The sequence below is a fragment of the Triticum aestivum genome, chromosome 3A (assembly GCF_018294505.1).
Source record: "Triticum aestivum cultivar Chinese Spring chromosome 3A, IWGSC CS RefSeq v2.1, whole genome shotgun sequence".
NCBI classification, from domain to species: Eukaryota; Viridiplantae; Streptophyta; class Magnoliopsida; order Poales; family Poaceae; genus Triticum; species Triticum aestivum.
In genome coordinates this window covers 405737464-405761594 of record NC_057800.1, presented here as the reverse complement: position 1 = coordinate 405761594, position 24131 = coordinate 405737464, and the positions used below count along the sequence as shown (strand labels likewise).

The 24131-nt window shown below is 40.9% G+C and overlaps 1 protein-coding gene across 3 annotated transcripts; it reads right to left on the bottom strand.

The window, feature by feature from the left end:
- Nucleotides 1-19438: 19438 nt before the first annotated feature.
- On the bottom strand, nucleotides 19439-21340 carry LOC123061429 (uncharacterized). 3 transcript variants are annotated; one of them, XM_044484529.1, is made up of 6 exons: nucleotides 21006-21340; nucleotides 20771-20797; nucleotides 20170-20305; nucleotides 19989-20070; nucleotides 19767-19883; nucleotides 19439-19670 (listed from the first exon to the last, which is right to left on the bottom strand). In XM_044484529.1, the coding sequence occupies exons 3-6, from the start codon at nucleotides 20286-20288 to the stop codon at nucleotides 19620-19622; spliced, it is 369 nt and encodes a 122-aa protein (XP_044340464.1). In that variant the 5' UTR covers nucleotides 20289-20305; nucleotides 20771-20797; nucleotides 21006-21340; the 3' UTR covers nucleotides 19439-19619. The 3 variants fall into 3 exon arrangements, with proteins under 3 accessions (XP_044340464.1, XP_044340465.1, XP_044340463.1); XM_044484530.1 differs by having other exon boundaries at nucleotides 20170-20270; XM_044484528.1 differs by lacking the exon at nucleotides 20771-20797.
- Between the last annotated feature and the right edge of the window lie 2791 nt (nucleotides 21341-24131).

Sequence of the window (24131 nt, the reverse complement as noted above, 5' to 3'; positions counted from 1 at the left end):
TAGGTGTTAAGGTTTGTGATTCCCTATGCAAGTACGAAAGTCAATAGTCATGCAATGAAATTACATCCTACTTGTGGTGCATTATTCGGTGTTATTTATGCTTAATGCTTGCTTATGAGATTATTTGTTTCTTAGCTGGTCGCTTCCCAATCTTTTGCTAGCCTTCATTTTGCACTAAGTATGATCACTACTTGTGCATCCAAAAACCTTTAACCCAGTTTTTGCCACATGATTCCATCTACCTATATGAGGTATTCTTTAGCCGTTCTAAGCAAATTTGCATGTGCCATCTCTAATTTTCAAAATAAACTTCTTTTTTGTGTGTTTGTTTCGCTCGCGGAGCGATGAGGGGTTGCTAATATTTTCCATGCTAGATGTGTTATTCTCAAGATGAGTGTTTATTCACTTGTCATTGCACGAGAGTAAGGCAAAGGTATTAGGGATGCCCAGTCCCAAAATGAAAAAATGACTTTACTTTATGTTGTCAAATAATAAATTCCTTGGAAAGTGTTGGTATGGATGGCACCTGTGGATACGGTTAGCCATGGAAAGTGAAAGTATGGTAGAAAAAGGAATAAACTTTATTTTCTGCTTGGGAGCCGCCTATGATATATCTATGCATGGAAAGTATTGGGAACTCTAAGTTGTTTTCGTTGGTGGGATGGATACACCTCCCCAAATGTTTTTATCTCTAAGTTTTTTTTCGCTTTGAGCTCTGGCACCTCCATAAATCCCTACTTCCCTCTGCGAAGGGCCTTTCTTTTACTTTATGCAATTTTTGTTTTTGAATTTGAGTCTCCATCTTCTCTTATAAAAGCATCAACTAGGAGGCAATATGATCGTACTTAAGTATTGGGTGTAGCTAATATTCGAGTGTGTTTCATGAATGGATCAATGTTTGAGCATGATGGGCTAGGGATAACTTATTTTAGCATTGATATTTTGAAAGACATGGTTGCTTGTTGATATGCTTGAGTATCTAAATTATCATGTCAAAACTAGACTATTGCTTTGAGTAACTAAAAGTCCAAATGTCCATGCTATAAAGAAAAGAATATCATATGACATGATAGGCAGCATTCCACATCAAAGATTCTGTTTTTATCACTTGCCTACTCAAGGACGAGTAGGAGTTAAGCTTGGGGATGCTGATACGTCTCCAACGTATCTATACTAACCTATTGACATAGTGCCAAGTGCCAGTTCCTGTTTTTCCGTGTTTTTACATCGCAGAAAATCAATATCAGACGGAGTCCAAATGTCACGAAACATTATGGAGAATTTTCATGGGCCAGAAGGAACACAATGGCTGCGCCTGGGGGTGCCCCGAGGGGGGCACAACTCACCAGGGCGCGCCAGAAGGCCCAGGCGCGCCCTGGTGGGTTGTGCCCACCTTGGGTGCCCCCCCGAACCGCCTCTTTGCTCTATAAATACCCCTAAAATCCAAGAACCCTAGGGGAGTCTACGAAATATTCACCCAGCCATCACAGAGTCCAGAACCACCAGATCCAATCTAGACACCATCTCGGATGGGGTTCACCACCTCCATTGGTGCCTCTCCGATGATGTGTGAGTAGTTCTTTGTAGACCTTCCGGTCCTTAGTTAGTAACTAGATGGCTTCATCTCTCTCTCTTTATTATCAATACAATGGTCTCTTGGAGATCCATATGATGTAACTCTTTTGCGATGTGTTTGTTGGGATCCGATGAACTTTGAGTATATGATCAGATCTATCTTTTTATATCCATGAAAGTTATTTGAGTTTCTTTGATCTCTTTTATGCATGATTGCTTATAGCCTTGTATTTCTTCTCTGATATTTGGGTTTTGTTTGGCCAACTTGATCTATTTATCTTGCAGTGGGAAGAGGTGCTTTGTAGTGGGTTCGATCTTACGGTGCTTGATCCCAGTGACAGAAAGGTAAACGACACGTATGTATCGTTGTTACTAAGGATAAAATGATGGGGTCTATATCTACATAGATAGATCTTGTCTACATCATGTCATCGTTCTTGTTGCATTACTCCGTTTCTCCATGAACTTAATACACTAGATGCATGCTGGATAGCGGTCGATGTGTGGAGTAATAGTAGTAGATGCAGGCAGGAGTCGGTCTACTAATCTTGGACGTGATGCCTATATAATGATCATTGTCTAGATATCATCATAATTATTTGAAGTTCTATCAATTGCCCAACAATAATTTGTTTACCCACCGTTTGCTATTTTTCTCAGGAGAAGCCACTAGTGAAACCTACGGCCCCCGGGTCTTCTTTCTCACATATTTGCCTTTGCGATCTATTTTTATTTGTTTTTATTTTAAGATCTATTAATCCAAAAACCCAAAAATACTTTGTTGTACTTTATTTTATTTGCGATCTATTTATTTAATCTATTACAACTTTCTCCCGACCGTGCATCGTTTTTGGCGCCGTTACCAGAAAGGGATTAACAACCCCTTTAACACGTTGGGTTGCGAGGATTTGTTATCTGTGTGCAGGGGCTGTTTACATTGTGTTGCTTGGTTCTCCTACTGGTTCAATAACCTTGGTTTCATATCTGAGGGAAATGCCTACCGCCGCTGTGCTGCATCATCCCTTCCTCTTTGGGGAAATACCAACGTAGCTTCAAGCGACATCACGCATACATCAGCATGTATTATTTCCAATAAGTCACTGGCTCGCTCCATTGTTTCGGAGAATGGAGTCTTAGTCGTCTTGCCCATGAGGCATGGTTCACAAGCATCAAATGATTCATAATCAAGTGATTCCAAAAGTTCATCTGCATGGAGTTTCTTCATGCGATTTACATCAATATGACCTAAACAGCAGTGCCACAAATACGTTGCACTATCATTATCAACTTTGCATCTTTTGGCATCAATATTATGAATATATGTATCACTATAATTGAGATTAAATAAACCATTTACATTGGGTGTATGACCATAGAAGGTTTTATTCATGTAAACAGAACAACAATTATTCTCCTGTTTAAATGAATATCTGTATTGCAATAAACATGATCTAATCATATTCATGCTCAACGCAAACACCAAATAACATTTATTTAGGTCCAACACTAATCCTGAAGGTAGATGGAGTGTGCGATGGTGATCTTATCAACCTTGGAATCACTTCCAACACACATCGTCACCTTGCCCAACTAGTATATGTTCATTTTGCAACTCCTGTTTCGACTTACTCATCTTAGCAACTGAACTGATATCAAATCCCCTGGGGTTACTATGAACACTAGTAAAGTACACATCAATAACATGTATATGAAATATACATTTGTTCACTTTGCCATCCTTCTTATCCGCCAAGTATTTGGGGCAGTTCCACTTCCAGTGACCATTCCCTTTGCAGTAGAAGCACTCATTTTCAGGCTTAGGTCTACCTTTGGGTTTCTTTACAGGACTGGCAACTTGCTTGTCATTCTTCTTGAAGTTCTCTTTCTTTTACTTTGCCCTTTTTCTTGAAACTAGTGGTCTTGTCAACCATCAACACTTGATGCTTTTTCTTTATTTCTATCTTCACTGATTTCAGTATCGTGAAGAGCTCGGGAATCGTATTCGTCATCCCTTGCATATTATAGTTCATCACAAAGTTCTAGTAGCTTGGTGATAGTGACTAGAAAACTCTGTCAATCACTATCTTATCTGGAAGATTAACTCCCACTTGATTCAAGCGATTGTACTACCCAGACATTCTGAGTACATGCTCACTGGCTGAGCCATTCTCCTCCATCTTGTAGGAAAAGTACTTGTCAGAGGTCTCAAACCTCTCGACATGGGCATGAGTCTCAAATACCAATTTCAACTCTTGGAACATCTCATATGCTCCATGGAGTTCAAAACATTTTTGAAGTCCCGGTTCTAAGCTGTAAAGCATGGTGCACTAAACTATCAAGTAGTCATCATACTAAGCTTGCCAAACATTCATAACGTTTGCATTTGCTCCTGTAATAGGTCTGTCACCTAGTGGTGCATCAAGGACATAATTCTTCTATGCAGCAACGACGATAATCCTCAGATCACAGGCCCAATCTGCATCATTGCTACTATCATCTTTCAACTTAGTTTTCTCTATGAACATATCAAAATAAAACAGGGGAGCTATACGCGAGCTATTGAACTATAACATAGATATGCAAATACTATCAGGAATAAGTTCATGATAAATTAAGTTCAATTAATCATATTACTTAAGAACTCCCACTTAGATAGACATCCCTCGAGTCATCTAAATGATCACATGATCCGTATCAACTAAACCATGTCCGATCATCACGTGAGATGGAGCAGTTTTCAATGGTGAACATCTCTATGTTGATCATATCTACTATATGATTCACGTTCGACCTTTGGTCTCAAGTGTTCCGAGGCCATGTCTATACATGCTAGGCTCGTCAAGTTTAACCCGAGTATTCCGCATGTGCAAAACTGTCTTGCACCCGTTGTATGTGAACGTAGAGCTTATCACACCCGATCATCATGTGGTGTCTTGGCACGACGAAATGTCGCAATGGTGCATACTCAGGGAGAACACTTATACCTTGAAATTTTAGTGAGGGGTCATCTTATAATGCTACCGCCGAACTAAGCAAAATAAGATGCATAAAATATAAACATCACATGCAATCAAATATGTGACATGATATGGCCATCATCATCTTGTGCCTTTGATGTCCATCTCCATCGTCACCAACTTGACACCTTGATCTCCATCTTAGCGTCGTGGTTGTCTGGCCAACTATTGATTCTACAACTATCGCTAACGCATAGTGATAAAGTAAAGCAATTACATGGCGTTTGCATTTCATACAATAAGGTGACAACCATAAGGCTCCTGCCAGTTGCCGATAACTTTTACAAAACATGATCATCTCATATAATGACATATATCACATCATGTCTTGACCATATCACATCACAACATGCCCTGCAAAAACAAGTTAGACGTCCTCTACTTTGTTGTTGCAAGTTTTACGTGGCTGCTACGGGCTTCTAGTAAGAACCGTTCTTACCTACGCATCAAAACCACAACGGTGATTTATCAAGTTTGTTGTTTTAACCTTCAACAAGGACCAGCCGCAGTCAAATCCGATTCAACTAAAGTTGGAGAAACAGACACCCGCCAGCCACCTTTATGCAAAACAAGTTGCATATCATTCGGTGGAACCGGTCTCATGAACGTGGTCATGTAAGGTTGGTCCGGGCCGCTTCATCCAACAATACCGCCGAATCAAAATAAGACATTGGTGGTAAGCAGTATGATGATCACAGCCCACAACTCTTTGTGTTCTACTCGTGCATATCATCTACGCATAGACCTGGCTCGGATGCCACTGTTGGGGAACGTAGCATGCAATTTCAAAAAAAATCCTATGATCACGCAAGATCTATCTAGGAGATGCATTGCAATGAGAGGTGGAGAGTGTGTCCACCTACCCTCCTAGACCGAAAGCGGAAGCATTAGGTTAACGCAGTTGATGTAGCCGAACGTATTCACAATCCAACCGATCAAGTACCGAACGTACGGCACCTCCAAGTTCAGCACACGTTCAGCTCGATGACGTCCCTCGAACTCTTGATCCAGCAAAGTGTCGAGGGAGAGTTTCGTCAACACGACAGCGTGGTGACAATGATGGTGATGTGCTCCAGGCAGGGCTTCACCTAAGCACTACGTGAATATGACCGGAGGAGTAAATCGTGGAGGGAAACACCGCACACAGCTTGGAACAATTGGTGTGTCTCCAAGGGGTGCCCTGTCCACATATATAAAGGAGGGAGAGGGAGGAGGCTGACCCTAGGGGCGCGCCAAGTGGGGGAGTCCTACTAGGACTCCTAGTCCTAGTAGGAGTTGCCTCCCCCCTCTTATTCCTTCTCATGGAGGGGGAAAGCGGGAAGGAGAGGGAGGAGGAAAAGGAAAGGGGGCGCCGCCCCCTCCCCTAGTCCAATTCGGACTCCCATGGGGGGCATGTGGCCACCCAATGTGGGATGCCTCCTCTCTCCCCTATGGCCCATAGTGGCCCATTACTTTCCCCGAAGGGTTCCGGTAACCTCCCACTACTCCAAAAAATACCCGAAACGATCCGGAACCGTTCTGATGTCCGAATACTATCGTCCAATATATCAATCTTTACCTCTCAACCATTTTGAGACTCCTCGTCATGTCTGTGATCTCATCCGAGACTCCGAACAATCTTCGGTCACCAAAACACATAACTCATAATACAAATCGTCATCGAACGTTATGCATGCGGTCCCTACAGGTTCGAGAACTATGTAGACATGACCGAGAAATATCTTTGTTTAATAACCAACAGCGGAACCTGGATGCTCATATTGGTTCCTACATATTCTACGAAGATCTTTATCGGTCAAACCGCAATGAAAACATACGGTATTCCCTTTGTTATGGTATGTTACTTGCCCGAGATTCGATCGTCGGTATCCTCATACCTAGTTCAATCTCGTTACCAGAAAGTCTCTTTACTCGTTCCGTAATGCATCATCCCACAACAAACTCATTAGTCACATTGCTTGCAAGGCTTATCGTGATGTGCATTATCGAGAGGGCCCAGAGATACCTCTTCGATACTCAAAGTGACAAATTGATGACCCACAAGTATAGGGGATCTATTGTAGTCCTTTCGATAAGTAAGAGTGTCGAACCCAACAAGGAGCAGAAGGAAATGATAAGCGGTTTTCAGTAAGGTATTCTCTGCAAGTACTGAAATAAGTGGTAACAGATAGTTTTGTGATAAGATAATTTGTAACGAGCAACAAGTAACAAAAGTAAATAAAGTGCAGCAAGGTGGCCCAATCCTTTTTGTAGCAAAGGACAAGCCTGGACAAACTCTTATATAAGGAAAAGCGCTCCCGAGGACACATGGGAATATTGTCAAGCTAGTTTTGATCACGCTCATATGATTCACGTTCCGTACTTTGATAATTTGATATGTGGGCGGACCGGTGCTTGGGTGCTGTTCTTACTTGAACAAGCATCCCACTTATGATTAACCTCTATTGCAAGCATCCGCAACTACAACAAAAGTATTAAGGTAAACCTAACCATAGCATGAAACATATGGATCCAAATCAGCCCCTTACGAAGCAACACATAAACTAGGGTTTAAGCTTCCGTCACTCTAGCAACCCATCATCTACTTATTACTTTCCAATGCCTTCCTCTAGGCCAAAATAATGTGAAGTGTTATGTAGTCGACGTTCACATAACACCACTAGAGGCTAGACAACATACATCTCATCAAAATATCGAACGAATACCAAATTCACATGACTACTAATAGCAAGACCTCTCCCTTGTCCTCGGGAACAAACGTAACTACTCACAAAGCATAAACATGTTCATACTCAGAGGGGTAATAATATGCATTAAGGATCTGAACATATGATCTTCCACCAATTAAACCAACTAGCATCAACTACAAGGAGTAATTAACACTACTAGCAACCTACTAGCACCAATCCCGGACTTTGAGACAAGAATTGGATACAAGAGATGAACTAGGGTTTTGAGATGAGATGGTGCTGATGAAGATGTTGATGGAGATTGCCCTCTCCCGATGAGAGGAGCGTTGGTGATGACGATGGCGATCATTTCCCCCTCCGGGAGGGAAGTTTCCCCGGCAGAACAGCTCTGCCGGAGCTCTAGATTGGATCCGCCAAGGTTCCACCTTGTGGCGGTGGAGTTTCGTCCCGAAAGGTTGCTTCCTATTTTTCTCTCGACGAAAGACTTCATATAGGAGAAGATGGTCATCGGAGAGCCACCAGGGGGCCCACGAGGTAGGGGGAGCGCCTAGGGGGGCGCCCCCCACCCTCGTGGCAAGGGTGTGGGCCCCCCGGTCTTCATCTTTGGCGAGGATTTTTCATTATTTATTATAAGGTATTCCGTGGAGTTTCAGGACTTTTGGAGTTGTGCAGAATAGGTCTCTAATATTTGCTCCTTTTCCAGCCCAGAATTCCAGCTGCCGGCATTCTCCCTCCTTATGTAAACCTTGTAAAATAAGAGAGAATAGCCATAATTATTGTGACATAATGTGAAATAACAGCCCATAATGCAATAAATATCGATATAAAAGCATGATGCAAAATGGACGTATCAACTCCTCCAAGCTTAGACCTCGCTTGTCCTCAAGCGAAAGCCAATAACAATAAATATGACCCCATGTTTAGAGGTAGAGGCGTCGATAAAAATAAAATATGGACATGAAGGCATCATGATTATTCTCATAACAACAACATATATAGATATTGTCATATGATTACTTATGTTCAAGTGATGATCTATTCACAATGCAAAAGTATGAATCAAAAACCTTATTGAGAACCAACAAACTATAACCTCAGTCATTGAAGCAATTGCAATTTATCATAACATCAGAAAGAGTCTATGTCAGAGCTAAAAAGCAAGTCCACACACTCAACTATCATTTACTCCTTCATAGTTGCTAACACTCACGCGATACTTGTGGTTACGGAATTTTAAACGGACATAGAGAAAGATAGGGACTTATAGTTTCGCCCCACAACCTTTTACCTCGAGGGTAATGTCAACAATAATAACTCATGCCCCCCTACATCCAATTAGATATATCTATCATGATCTTTCCAACATATTGTGCTTGCCGAAGGATAAAATGTAAAAAGGAAAGGTGAAGATCACCATGACTCTTGCATAAGGTAGAAGATAATAATAAAATATAGGCCCTTCGCAGAGGGAAGCAGAGGTTGCCATGTGCTTTTATGGTTGGATGCAAAAAATCTTAATGCAAAAGAACATCACTTTATATTGCCCCTTGTGATATGAACATTTATTATGCTGTCCATCGCTTTTATTACATCCACATCACAAGATTGTATAAAGCTTATTTCTCCCACACTAATTGTACATATTTAGAGCAATTTTTATTTCTTTGCATCGATGACAACTTACTTGAAGGATCTTATTCAATCCATAGGTAGATATGGTGGACTCTCATGGCAAAACTGGTTTAAGGGTATTTGGAAGCACAAGTAGTCTCTCTACTTGGTGCTGAGAATTTGGCTAGCATGAGGGGGAAAGGCAAGCTCAACATGTTGGATGGTCCATGACAACATACTTTATCTTAGATATAAGAAAACATAATCCATTATGTTGTCTTCCTTGTCCAACATCAACTCTTTAGCATGTCATATTTTGATGAGTGCTCCCAATCATAAAAGATGTCAATAATAGTATATTTATATGTGAAACCTCTCTTTCCTTATTACTTCCTATTAATTGCAACGATGACCAAAGCTATGTCTGCCAACTCCCAACAACTTTTAATCATCACACTCTTTCTATGTGAAGTCATTACTATCAATAAGATCAATATGAACTTTTGTTTCTTCTTATTCTTTTTCTTTTCTTTTCTTTTATTCACCCAAGATCATAGCAAGAAAAGCAAGCCCTTGACTCAACACTAATCTCTATTATATAGCTCACGGACTCGATTACATAGAGAGATCATAAAGCAAAACTTAAAACTAGATCATGCTAAGAACTTTTATTCTACTAGATCAAAATACTACTAAGAGGATCGAACTAAGGAAAATGGTAAAGATAGGAGTTGTGATTGTGATACGATACCGGGGCACCTCCCCCAAGCTTGGCAGTTTCCAAGGGGAGTGCCCATACCCATGTGATTATATCTCCTTGGTTGATGAAGAAGGTGGAGGTGTTGTTGACTTAGTTGATGGCATAGACCTCTCCCTTAGTTTACGCTTGAGGACGACATTTTGATCCCTCAGATCATCAATCTCCCACTCCAGGGTTAATATCTTTTTGCATAAGTCCTGCTTATTTTCCTGCAAGAGACGAAAAGGGATAAACTCGAATTTTGGTTTCTTTACCCTATCAGGGAGACATGACTTTTTGAACTCCACGTGCATATCCCCAGGTTGAGGTAATGGGGCTTCATCTTCATCTGAGCCCGTCTCCTCCTTCCCATTGGGTTCATAGTCCTCTTCTTCCTCCGTGGTCCAACCATCGTGCTCCACATCTCCATAGACCTTAGGATTAGCTAAGTAATCATCCACATAGCTTTCTCCTTCCGAATCTTGGGAAGACATGTTGATCTAATCTGCAGCGGGACAGCTCGAAACGAAAATAGAGGATAATTGCTTGATATGGGAGTCAAAACCTTCGGGAGAATATATAATGAATTTTTACCAACCAAAATATGTATCGTGCAAGAAAACGGAGTCCAGAAGGCACACGAGGTGCTCACGAGGTAGGGGGCGCGCCCAGGGGGTAGGGCGCGCCCTCCACCCTCGTGTCCTTCCCGGACTGCTACTTAATTTTCTATTTTTCTAAATAATGCAAAACAGAGAAATATTGCCTTAAAAATTGTTTTGGAGTCGGTTTACTTACCGTACCACATACCTATTCCTTTTCAGAGTCTGAAACGTTCTGAAAAGTGTCCCTTATGTATTCCTCCGGGGTTACGGTTTCAATAATATTGGTTTCAACATTTATGGGATTACCTGAGATATAATGTTTAATTCTTTGACCATTTACCACCTTCGGATTTGTGCCTTCGAAGTTGTTGATTTTTATGGCACCGGAACGATAGACCTCCTCGATAACATAGGGGCCTTACCATTTAGAGAGAAGTTTTCCTGCAAAAAAATCTTAAACGACAGTTGTATTGCAATACATAATCACCTACATTAAACTCACGCTTTTGTATCCTTTTGGCATGCCATCTTTTAACTTTTTCTTTAAACAACTTGGCATTTTCGTAGGCTTGGGTTCTCCATTCATCAAGTGAGCTAATATCAAATAACCTCTTTTCACCGGCAAGTATGAAATCATAATTGAGCTCTTTAATAGCCCAATATGCCTTATGCTCTAGTTCGAGAGGTAAGTGACATGCTTTTCCATATACCATTTTATATGGAGACATACCCATAGGATTTTTATATGCAGTTCTATAGGCCCATAATGCATCATCAAGTTTCTTGGACTAATTATTTCTAGACCTATTGACAGTCTTTTGCAAAATTAATTTAAGTTCTCTATTACTTAATTCTACTTGACCACTAGACTGTGGGTGATACGGAGATGCAATTCTATGATTGACGTCATATTTAGCAAGCATTTTACGGAAAGCACCATGAATAAAATGTGAACCACCATCAGTCATTAAATATCTAGGGACTCCAAACCTCGGAAAATAACTTCTTTAAGCATTTTAATAGAAGTTTTATGATCAGCACTAATAGTTGGAATAGCTTCTACCCACTTAGTAACGTAATCAACAGCAACTAAAATATGTGTATATCCATTAGAGGCAGGAAAAGGTCCCATATAATCAAAGCCCCAAACATCAAACGGTTCAATAACAAGTGAATAATTCATAGGCATTTCTTGACGTCTACTAATATTACCAATTCTTTGACATTCATCACAAGATAGGACAAACTTACGGGCGTCCTTGAAGAGAGTAGGCCAATAAAAACCGGATTGCAATACCTTATGTGCAGTTCTATCTCCCACGTGGTGTCATCCATAAGTTTCGGAGTGGCACTTGCGTAGGATATGTTCCTGTTCATGCTCAGGTACACAACGTCTAATAACACCATTTACTCCTTCTTTATAAAGATGTGGGTCATCCCAAAAGTAATGTCTCAAATCATAGAAGAACTTTTTCTTTTGTTGGTATGTGAAGCTAGGTGGTATAAATTTAGCAACTATATAATTAGCATAATCAGCATACCAAGGGGTACTATGAGAAGTACTTATGACATTTAATTGTTCATCACGAAAGCTATCATCAATAGGTAGTGGGTCATCAAGAACATTCTCTAACCTAGATAAATTGTCTGCAACGGGGTTCTCAGTTCCTTTTCTATCAACAATATGCAAATCAAATTCTTGTAGCAAGAGAACCCATCTAATAAGTCTAGGTTTAGCATCTTTCTTCTCCATAAGATATTTAATAGCAGCATGATCAGTGTGGATAGTTACTTTAGAATCAACAATATAAGGTCTGAACTTATCACAAGCAAATACAACTGCTAAAAGTTCTTATTCAGTAGTAGCATAATTTCTTTGAGCATTGTCTAGAGTCTTACTAGCATAATGCATAACATTTAATTTCTTATCAACTCTTTGCCCTAGAACAGCACCTACAACATAATCACTAGCATCACACATAATTTCAAAGGGTAAATTCCAATCAGGTGGCTGAACAATAGGTGCAGAGACTAATGCTTTCTTAAGTATTTCAAATGCTTCTACACAATCATCATCGAAGACAAATGGTATATATTTTTGTAATAAATTAGTCAGAGGCCAAGAAATTTTTGAGAAGTCCTTAATGAACCTCCTATAAATTCCGGCGTGACCAAGGAAACTTCTTATACCTTTGATGTCCTTGGGACATGGCATCTTTTCAATAGCATCAACCTTGGCTTTATCAACTTCAATACCTCTTTCAGAAACTTTATGCCCCAAGAAAATACCTTAATTAACCATAAAGTGGCACTTTTCCCAATTCAAGACAAGATTAGTTTCTTCACATCTCTGCAAAACTCGATCAAGATTGCTCAAGCAATCATCAAAAGAAGATCCATAGACGGAAAAGTCATCCATGAAAACCTCACAAATCTTTTCACAAAAGTCAGAGAATATAGCCATCATGCATCTTTGAAAGGTAGCAGGTGCATTACATAAACCAAAAGGCATACGTCTATAAGCAAAAGTACCAAAAGGGCATGTAAAAGTAGTCTTTGATTGATCTTTAGCTGACACAGGTATTTGAGAGAAACCAGAATAACCATCTAGAAAGCAGTAATGTGTATGTTTGCATAACCTTTCTAGCATTTGATCGATAAAAGGTAAGGGGTAATGATCTTTCTTAGTAGCCTTATTTAATTTGCGGAAATCAATTACCATCCTATAACCTGTAATGATTCTTTGTGGAATCAATTCATCTTTATCATTAGGAACAACAGTAATACCTCCCTTCTTAGGGACACAATGAACATGACTTACCCACTGACTATCAGCAACGGGATAAATTATTCCTGCCTCCAGAAGCTTTAGTATTTCTTTTCTTACCACTTCTTTCATTTTAGGATTCAGACGTCGTTGAGGATCATGATCTGGTTTGGCATCTGCTTCCAAATTTATTTTATGTTGACATAAAGTGGGACTAATGCCCTTAAGATCATCAAGAGTATATCCAATAGCAGCATGGTGCTTCTTCAGAGTTTTCAATAATCTTTCTTCTTCATGCTCTGAAAGTTTAGCACTAATAATAACATGATATATCTTCTTTTCATCAAGATAAGCATATTTAAGATTATCAGGCAACGGTTTAAGCTCAAACACGGGATCACCCTTAGGTGGAGGAGGATCCCCTAGGATTTCAATGGGCAAATTGTGTTTCAGCATAGGTTCCTGTTTAAAGAATACTTCACCTATTTCCCTTCTTTCATTCATAAACATATCATTCTCATGGTCTAGCAAATATTGTTCTAAAGGATCACTAGGAGGTACGGCAATAGAAGCAAGACTAATAATTTCATTCTTACTAGGCAATTCTTCTTCACGGTGTTGTTTACTAAATTTAGAGAAATTAAATTCACGAGTCATATCATCCAAGCCAATAGTAACAACATTCTTTTCGCAGTCTATCCTAGCATTAACTGTATTCAAAAAGGGTCTACCAAATATAATGGAACAAAAGCTATCTTGTGGGGAACTGAGAACAAGAAAATCAGCAGGATATTTAGTTTTCCCACACAAGACTTCAACATCTCTAACAATTCCCATTGGTGAAATAGTATCTCTATTAGCAAGTTTAATTGTAACATCAATTCCTTCTAACTCAGCAGGTGCAATTTCATGCTTAATTTCTTCGTATAAAGTATGTGGTATAACACTAGCACTAGCACCCATATCACATAAGCCATGATAACAATGATCTCCTATTTTAACAGAAATAACAGGCACGCCTACCATAGGTCTATGTTTATCTTTAGCACAAGGTTTAGCAATTCTAGCAGTTTCACCGCAGAACTGAATAACATGCCCATCAATATTATCAGACAAGATATCTTTAACAATAGCAATATTAGATTCTACTTTAACTTTCTCGGAAGGTGTATATGTTTTAATATTGCTTTTACGAACCACAGTTGAAGCTTTAGCATGATCCTTTATTCTAAAAGGGAAAGGTGGTTTCTAAACATAAGAACTAGGAACAATAGGATCATTATAAGTGATAGTCTTTTCTTCAACTTTAATTGGTGCAGCTACTTTTACTTCTATGGGAGGATGATATTTAAACCACTTCTCCTTAGGGAGATCAACATAAGTAGCAAAAGATTCACATAAAGAAGCTACTATCTCAGAATCAAGTCCATATTTAGTGCTAAACTTACGGAAAATATCGGTATCCATAAAAGATTTAATACAATCAAACTTAGGTGCATACCTGACTCCTTACCATTGTCGAGGTCCCAATCTTCAGAGTTGCGTTTAATTCTATCCAATAAATCCCATCTAAATCCAATAGTCTTCATCATAAAAGAGCCAGCACAAGAAGTATCAAGCATGGTGCGATTGTTACCAGAAAGCCGAGCATAATTTTTTTGAATAATCATTTCTATTGAGAGCTCATGATTGGGGCATGAATATAACATTGACTTAAGCCTCCCCCAAGCTTAAGCGATGCTTTCTCCTTCGCGAGGCCAAAAATTATATATATAATTGCGATCATGATGAACAAGATGCATAGGATAAAACTTCTGATGAAATTCCAATTTCAATTGTTTGTAATTCCAAGACCTCATATCATCACATAGCCTATACCATGTCGATGCATCTCCCCTCAAAGATAAGGGGAAGACCTTCTTCTTAACAACATCTCCGTGTACACCTGCAAGCTTAAATAATCCACAAAGTTCATCCACATATATTAGATGTTCATCAGGATGTTTTGTTTCATCTCCTAAAAAAGGATTAGCTAGCAGTTTTTCTATTATACCTGAAGGAACTTCAAAGCAAGTATTTTCATTTTAATTTTCAGTAGATTCAGTAGGTTGAGGACCAACTCTTTGCTCTACTGGTCGGGGTGAAGATGCCCCGAACAAGCCCCTCAGAGGATTACTTTCCATAGTAACAAGTGTTAGTAAATTTCAGCACACTATATAAATTTTTCCTTACCAAAGGCGCTTCACTCCCCGGCAACGGCGCCAGAAAAGAGTCTTGATGACCCACAAGTATAGGGGATCTATCGTAGTACTTTCGATAAGTAAGAGTGTCGAACCCAACGAGGAGCAGAAGGAAATGATAAGCGGTTTTCAGCAAGGTATTCTCTGCAAGTACTGAAATAAGTGGTAACAAATAGTTTTGTGATAAGATAATTTGTAACGAGCAACAAGTAACAAAAGTAAATAAAGTGCAGCAAGGTGGCCCAATCCTTTTTGTAGCAAAGGACAAGTCTGGACAAACTCTTATATAAGGAAAAGCGCTCCCGAGGACACATGGGAATATCGTCAAGCTAGTTTTCATCACGCTCATATGATTCGTGTTTGGTACTTTGATAATTTGATATGTGGGTGGACCGGTGCTTGGGTGTTGTTCTTACTTGAATAAGCATCCCACTTATGATTAACCTCTATTGCAAGTATCCGCAACTACAACAAAAGTATTAAGGTAAACCTAACCATAGTATGAAACATATGGATCCAAATCAGCCCCTTACGAAGCAACGCATCAACTAGGGTTTAAGCTTCTGTCACTCTAGCAACCCATCATCTACTTATTACTTCCCAATGACTTCCTCTAAGACCAAATAATGTGAAGTGTTATGTAGTCGACGTTCACATAACACCACTAGAGACTAGACAACATACATCTCATCAAAATATCGAACGAATACCAAATTCACATGACTACTAATAGCAAGACTTCCCCCTTGTCCTCAGGAACAAACGTAACTACTCACAAAGCATAAACATGTTCATACTCAGAGGGGTAATAATATGCATTAAGGATCTGAACATATGATCTTTCCACCAATTAAACCAACTAGCATCAACTACAAGGAGTAATTAACACTACTAGCAACCTACTAGCACCAATCTCGGACTTGGAGAAAAGAATTGGATACAAGAGATGAACTAGGATTTTGAGATGAGATGGTGCTGATGAAGATGTTGATGGAGATTGCCCTCTCTCGATGAGAGGAGCGTTGGTGATGACGATGGCGATGATTTCCCCCTCCGGGAGGGAAGTTTCCCCGGCAGAACAGCTCTGCCAGAGCTCTAGATTGGATCCGCCAAGGTTCCGCCTCGTGGCGGCGGAGTTTCATCCCGAAAGGTTGCTTCCTATTTTTTTCTCGATGAAAGACTTCATATAGGAGAAGATGGTCATCGGAGAGCCACCAGGGGGGCCACGAGGTAGGGGGGTGCGCCCTAGGGGGGCGCTCCCACCCTCGTGGCAAGGGTGTGGCCCTCCTGGTCTTCATCTTTGGCGAGGATTTTTCATTATTTATTATAAGGTATTCCGTGGAGTTTCAGGACTTTTGGAGTTGTGCAGAATAGGTCTCTAATATTTGCTCCTTTTCCAGCTCAAAATTCCAGCTGCCGGCATTCTCCCTCCTTATGTAAACCTTGTAAAATAAGAGAGAATAACCATAAGTATTGTGACATAATGTGAAATAACAGCCCAGAATGCAATAAATATCGATATAAAAGCATGATGCAAAATGGACGTATCACAAATCCTAATCTCGATCTATGCCAACCCAACAAACACCTTTGGAGACACCTGTAGAGCATCTTTATAATCAGCCAGTTACATTGTGACGTTTGATAGCACACAAGGTGTTCCTCCGTTATCCGGGAGTTGCATAATCTCATAGTCAAACGAATATGTATAAGTCATGAAGAAAGCAATAGCAATAAAACTTAACGATCATTATGCTAAGCTAAGGATGGGTCTAGTCTATCCCATCATTCTCTAACGATGTGATCCCGTTCGTCAAATGACAAAACATGTCTATGGTTAGGAAACTTAACCATCTTTGATTAACGAGCTAGTCTAGTAGATGCTTACTAGGGACATGGTGTTTTATCTATGTATCCACACATGTATCAAGTTTCCGGTTAATACAATTCTAGTATGAATAATAAACATTTATCATGATATAAGGAAATATAAAATAACAACTTTATTATTGCCTCTAGGGCATATTTCCTTCAAAATGTGCATATAAATCTGCAGGTACTATGGCATATGTGGATGTTGCTTTTAACCCTTTGGTGGAAGAGAATGAAGCCTCAACAATACTGTCACCAAGCACACCATATTCATTCAAGCAACGACAATCTGTTTTGCAAGCTCAAGCAATGGCTTTACTTCTTGCTGCCTTGACAATCAAGGCTTTGATTTGGTGATCTACTTCATTCTATTCTGATTGCAGGACTTTAGTAGAAGCTGCGGAAGTAAGGAATCCTATGGTTAAGACAGGATATTGGAGGATCAAGCCGATGCTTGCAGATTGTTTCAATGTTACTTTCTATCTCAGCTCGTGCAGAGTGCTCCGTATTCCTAGATTCAACAATCCCCTTACTCATTCTCTAGCTAAGAGGGCTTTCTCAAGCTGCTCTTCTATCTTCTTTTTCCTGTATAGCAAGGTGTCTAAATGTAACGTTTTTCAAGCCATCTCATTTACCTAGAGGAAACTACTTTCTGTACACTGTTTAGGATGTTAATGAATAATAGCTAACCCGCTTTAAGGCTATAGTTTGCCAAACAAAACTACAACTAACCTGCTTGTTGAGCGCGGGGACACTGGTCCGTCAGATTGGGCTACGCGCTGGGGGTGGGCCTATGGGAACCGATGAGCAAGGATCAATGCTCGCATTGGATTTCCTTCCAAAAAACACGAGAGCGATACAAATAGGATTTAGAGAATACATCTTCCTAGGCCACGCAAAACGGCAATGGGAAGCCTTAAAAGCAGATAAATATAACAAAATGTACCACCAATTATAAGTTTGTGTGAAAGTGTATCTAACTCCATATGCGTCGCGTTGGTTTATATTGACTAGGGGCACAACAACTAAGAGATTACAAGATTTGGTTACAAGACATGGCCCTACACTACCCATTATAGAACCACGCGTCGGTCGATCGGCACCATCCCTAGCTAGTCACCTCCCGAGACATCCGATTGGACCCACCATAGCCACTAGATTTGAATCTCTTTCCCCCTCCCCCCCTCCCCCCACCTCCACCACATGTCAACTCACTGTCTCTTTTGGTTGCGCGGGTTGTTCTTATCCCCACGCGCGCTCACCCCTGAAACAAAAAAAAAGGAGAAACCGCTCCACGTGCAGTCTACACGCGCCGCCAGCCTCACGTCTCCGACCATGGTTGTCCTTCTGCCGCAGCACCCTCCACCACGCACAGCTCTGTCGTCAGCTGGTTGTAGCTCCTGACATCCACCGTCGCAGCTTCACGGTCAACGGTAACAACTTCATTGGAAAAAGGTCGTAGCTCTGCCATCGCTGGTTGTAGCTCCTACCAGCCATGGTTGCAGCTCCCCCTGCATCCTGGTCCCATCTTCCAGGGTCACAACTGCCACAACTTCCCACATGGTCAGATTCCAGCATTAGCCATCGTTGCTTGTAGCATCAACGCAGCTCTAGCCGACCATCGGTCCATCCTAGCTTTTCACACCCGCGGTTCCAAATCGCCCTTTATTTTGGGCCTTTCTTTCCTCTTGCACGTATTGAGCTTGGCGCTCTTTGAGATCTCGGAGTAACTTCGAACCAGCAACCTTGAGCGGGTCTCCTCAAACCCACCGTAACTACCAGTTGCGAGTCATGGTCCTTGTATGCTAAGGCGGAGATTAATTAAATGCTGCCACAGCAGGCGCCTATTTGGATCGATAAATCTTTAAAAAAATGTCAACGGAGCGAGAGTAAAATGCAATAGTACACCTAGTGAGAGTCAAGTATTAGGGTGCCCCGTTTGGCAAAAAAAAAGTATTAGGGTGCTGCTACTACACTTTCGTACCTTGGGAAGTCGTATGCACTTAGTGGATCACCGTCATGTGTTAATGCTCCTCAGTAGCTGATACGTACACGGTTTCATAATCTTTCAACGAGATGAAATCGATTTATGTTGGACGAGACTTTGACGACCTGAGTACACAACACTGAACACACGGCGGTGCGCCTTGCAATCGCTAAACCAGCTCTTGTGTGGTTATTGATACTGTTGGATACAAAAACTCCCAAGTGCAAATTAGAGGTCCCTAATCTTTGCTGGATCAAGGGAACAATATGATAAGAGCACATGAACTAACAATGGCATTCACGAAGTTGCATTCAGCAACAAAAATGACTACATCCATGCTTCAATAAGGTACCATCATTATACTGATAATAAGCTGATACTGAAGTGGCTCATCCGTGACCACGGCCCATCAAAATCCAGGATTCCAATCAAAACATCTCTTTTTTTACAAGACCTGATACAGTGCTTATAATTGGCAGACCAAGGCCTCACGAGAGTCAACTAAAACACATCTGACAGTTAACCACTTCCATCGAGTTGGCCATGGGATAGAAGGTGCGACATGTATTGCAACAACAAAGTACAAAGCCGATATTAAACTTGCAAACCATGCGGTGGAAATTAATCCAAACAAAGAAGCTTATTTGAAAATATTAAGACACTTACAGCATGGTAAGCATATGGTGGTTTGCCTTGCCGGTCAAAGTGCTTTGCCATGATGGAGAATTCTATTGGACCCCAGTCGTCTATTTCAAAACAATTACCTAATGCAGCCTTGTAAAGCTGCAAACCACCCGAAAAAAATCAGATATACCTCTCTGAAGCAAGTGGGCAACTGGCACAGTACACAAAATGAAAATTTATTTACAAATCTTTTCAGGTTAATACCTTTGCAGTGTCAGTTAATAGCTCAGTGCCAGAAGGGTAGGAAGCATAATACTGATCGGCCCTCGAAATGCCAGCTCTTGTCCTGCAGTAAGCTCAGAGAGAGAAGAATTTTGGTGGTAAAGAACAACAAGTCACAAGATTTTGCAACTGTGGAAAAAAGGGTAATTCAGCAATGACATACGTATTGCTTGTGTAAGCATAGGTAACGAGGGTAGTGAAGGAATAGAATCCAGCATAAGACGCCAATCGCCTAAACTTCTGAATCTTTAAGATCTCCTTGCACTGATACAAAATGTCCATTTCACAGCAGCTAGACACTGGTATTAAAAAGATAAATTAAGTGAAGACAAACAGAGTCCAACAAAGCCAGCACTGTTGGAGCCATCAAGAAACAAATCATTATCCTAAAATGTTTCTGCATATTATAAATTCTTGGGTGATTGCTGATGCCACTAACATAACCAGCTGTCATAGACGCTAATTGGGAAAGGCAAAGTTTCTGCATCTACATAGTCTTGATAGATTAAACAAGTAAAAAAACAATGCAAGCCTAGATTCTGGAGTATGCACATGAAAAAAGAACTAGCGACCATGCAACAAAGGTAGAATGACTAAATTGTAATTACACTGAAATATCACATGCTTTGAGGTTGTACAGTACTACAGTGGTGGAAACACATTTATATTTCAAGGTATTTACAATTTTCTACAAAGAATTCAGAAACAGGAGGGGCAAAATATAGAGCCTGATCTGAATAGTACGCCCCTTCGTCTGCTCTCACCTGGTCAATGTTTTCCATTTCGATTTCCTGCAGGATTGACTCCAAACATGGCAAGGTTGGAGTTATACATCAAATATAGAGGTTTTGGACAGAGGTTTTCTAAGAAGTTCGGTTTTAAGTTGTCTCTCAATTTGGTACTCTTCCGGTTTTGAACATGCCAAATCCATCAGTAATCTAAATTGTGGCATCTGGGTTGCAGGTATGAAAACTAAAAGGGGATTCAAATTTAACTCACGGTGATCAGGTCGTGCCACTCGAGCTTGAATAGGAGGATGCTGGAGTGCTCGCTTGATGCTCTCACTTGAGAGCCGGCACCACACAGGTTGGTTGCTGCCGGAGACCGGAGGACCTGGTGCTGGCTGCCAGCCGCTGCGAAGATACGAGGTCCGAGGTCGCGGAGTCGCCGCGATCCCCTTCCTTGGGCAAGACGCTCGCCGCGATATCACGATCACGAGGAGCAAGATGTGTCCCGCCGGCTGCACGCCCCCGCCGGTCGTCGCCGCGTCGGGCTCCACGCGTCAGGAAGGTTAGGGATTCGGCCGCAAGAGGCCCTCCTGATGTTTTTTTTCCTTTGACTTGATTTTTTTAGGTTTTTTTTATTTGATGACAGGAGGCCCTCCTGATGTGAACAGTTGAGTTGGGCCATATGGGCCGGTGAACCTGCAACTTGCATCAGTCGTGTAACCAGAAGTGTTTTTCTTTGTCTCAAAAAATAAAAACCTGAAGTTTTTTTCGAAAAGGAAGAGATCTATTATAAAAGTTCATCAAAAGTTCAAAGCATTTCAAACATAATAAAAATTACATCGAGATTCCGAGACCACCGAACGACCAGCCGGCGCGCCGCTTTCGCCACTCCCCTATTAGAGCCGGCTTGACCTTCTCGATGATAGCTGGGAAGTCTTCGTGCACGTGTCCTTAAGGACCAGCGCCCTGGAGACGCAGTCGTCGCCATTGAACCTTTGCATAGATCTGAAATATCTGATACCAAATCTCATCGCATGACGAGAAACCCAAACCTCACCACCTCAATGAGACGGTAAAAATCGACACCTGAGCTTCGTTGACTACGTCCAAACGGACGAACTCGGGGACGATTGAAGCCCGGAAGACAAACTCAAATAGGAAGCATCGTAATCCGCCCTGAAGTTCTATTTTAGAACATTCATCTTTGGGATACGTAACTTGCATTGTATGTTCCTTTTGTACTCAATGTTGTTTCGTATAATCCAGGTTTGTGAATCATTTCTTCTAGTTACAATCATGGCTAGAAATAAGCAGATTCCAGCACAAAGTGTTTCCTCTCTATGATAAGCTAGGTGGCATTCATGATGGTAATTTTAATGAAGTTTCATTTCCTCTCTTTATGTTGACCTTTAATGAATTTCCATCGCTAGGTAATATTTATGATGTAAGTTTCATGGTAACTTGAGTGCTTAGTGCAAGCCACATAGCCAAGGGTGATTACAATTTCACACGTGTTGCTCAACCATCACAACATACTTAGGTCACAAGTGGAAAGTGTTGATGATCCTAAAGCTCAAAGAAAGGGGGGTACCTTCTGTTTCGACCTGAATCAATGCAATTATGATTTGTACATGGTTGATGATCAAATGGATGTCACTCAAAGTGATGATGCTCAAAGGGATGTTGGAATAGAGGATGTTGGTCAAATCAGTCAAAGAAGTGTTGTTGTTGGTTCGAACAAAAAGCGTTAGAAGGAACCCGCGAAGCCCAAGAAGCGTGAAGATCCTATGGTGGGAGTGGTGGAGAAGTATGTTGAGATCAAGAGGAAGCAAGCGGTGGATAAAGCTACTCTACTAGTTAGGTCAAGAAATGTGCAAGAGTTCTCCATCAGCAAGTCCATTGTTGTTCAACACAAGATGGAAAGCTTAGCATGTGATGAAAGGCCCATGAGATTTTCCTTACTTCTACCACTGATGATGAGCAGAGTTTTGTCGTGTGCCTCCGGGGTGAAATGAAAGAGTTGCCTAGAGGTATCTAAAGTAAGCTTTCTTGTTGTTGTTGTTGTTGTTGTTGTTGTTGTTGTTGTTGTTGTTGTTGTTGTTGTTGTTGTGTAGCGACCTGACCCGAATGGATCAAGTCTCTGTGCTTAAATGTCATCCCTGGATCGGTATGCTGACACACACAGTACTCGAGGATTTATAACAGAGGTAAATCACATGTATAAAGTAACGTAAATACTATTACCTCAATCCAAAATAGCGGAAGTAACAAGGTTGTGGATTCCCATCAACACCAACGGCAAAATTGAGTGTAGAAATCGTAACCCTAACGTATCACTTACTCGTCGTAAGAAATCCTGCAACATGAGACGTTGCAGCCACAAAGGGTCAGTACATTGAATGTACTGGCAAATTCACACCATAGAGAATGATGAACAATGGCTATCACTACATGCATATTTGGCTGGTGGAAAAGCTCTATGGTTATAAGGTTTTTGCGAAAAGCCAATTTTTCCCTACTGCAAAGAAATATATTTTATTTAACTATCATGGTGGTTGTTAAACATTGAGAATGGTTGACAGCATTCTCAATCCCAATTAAGTAACATCATTAAACCCAACAAAATTAATTTAAAGTAACATGATGAGATTCACATGATAATCCAAGTACTAGATACTCAAGATGTCCATAACCGGGGACACGGCTAATCATGATTAGTTTATACACTCTGCAGAGGTTTGCGCACTTTTCCCCACAAGACTCGATCTCCTCCGTTGGATTTCTCGCACTACATGGTGTTTGAGAAACGGATGACCGAGACATAGTCTTTCAGAAGCGTTTGCACCTTACGATGGGTAGACCGTACCACCTACAACCCCTACATCTGCTAGTCTACCACTGTAAGAGTTCACACGACTTAATCAACTATGCTAGAGCCCATAATAGCTTGTGGCTGCACACGGAAGTTTCTAGTATGATTAATCTCATGATCCCTTTGAGCCTGGGTGGCGGTCCATAAAAAACAGGCAATCCTGGTCTACCCAGGTGCCTAGACAGGCAATCCTGGAATACCCAGGTACCTCAATCCACCCAGATGTGTGTTTAAGTTGCCACCTTAAGTAAACCTCACATCTGTCATGAATACTCTCAAAACCCAATCCACGTCTACGAGCATAGCATGGCACTATAAGCATAACGTAATAGTAACTCCCAAGGTCTGAATGCAGGGCAATAGGTTCCTACCTCATCAACTACTTCCCAATACCCACATGTTATCAATCCTACTCATGCAATGTTTGAGGGTGAAACTAATGCATAAAAACTGGGTATGAAAGGAATATGATCAAAGTGTGAACTTGCCTGCAATGTTGATGAAGATGATTCGCACTCAAAACTC

Excerpts from the sequence above, each read along its gene's own strand:
- LOC123061429 (XM_044484529.1), bottom strand. The coding sequence starts at position 20,288 with ATGGACATTTTGTATCAGTGCAAGGAGATCTTAAAGATTCAGAAGTTT. Across the intron at positions 20,071-20,169 it reads TATGCTTACACAAGCAATAC|GACAAGAGCTGGCATTTCGA; the intron begins GTATGTCATTGC and ends AGCTTACTGCAG. Across the intron at positions 19,884-19,988 it reads TATTAACTGACACTGCAAAG|CTTTACAAGGCTGCATTAGG; the intron begins GTATTAACCTGA and ends GGTGGTTTGCAG.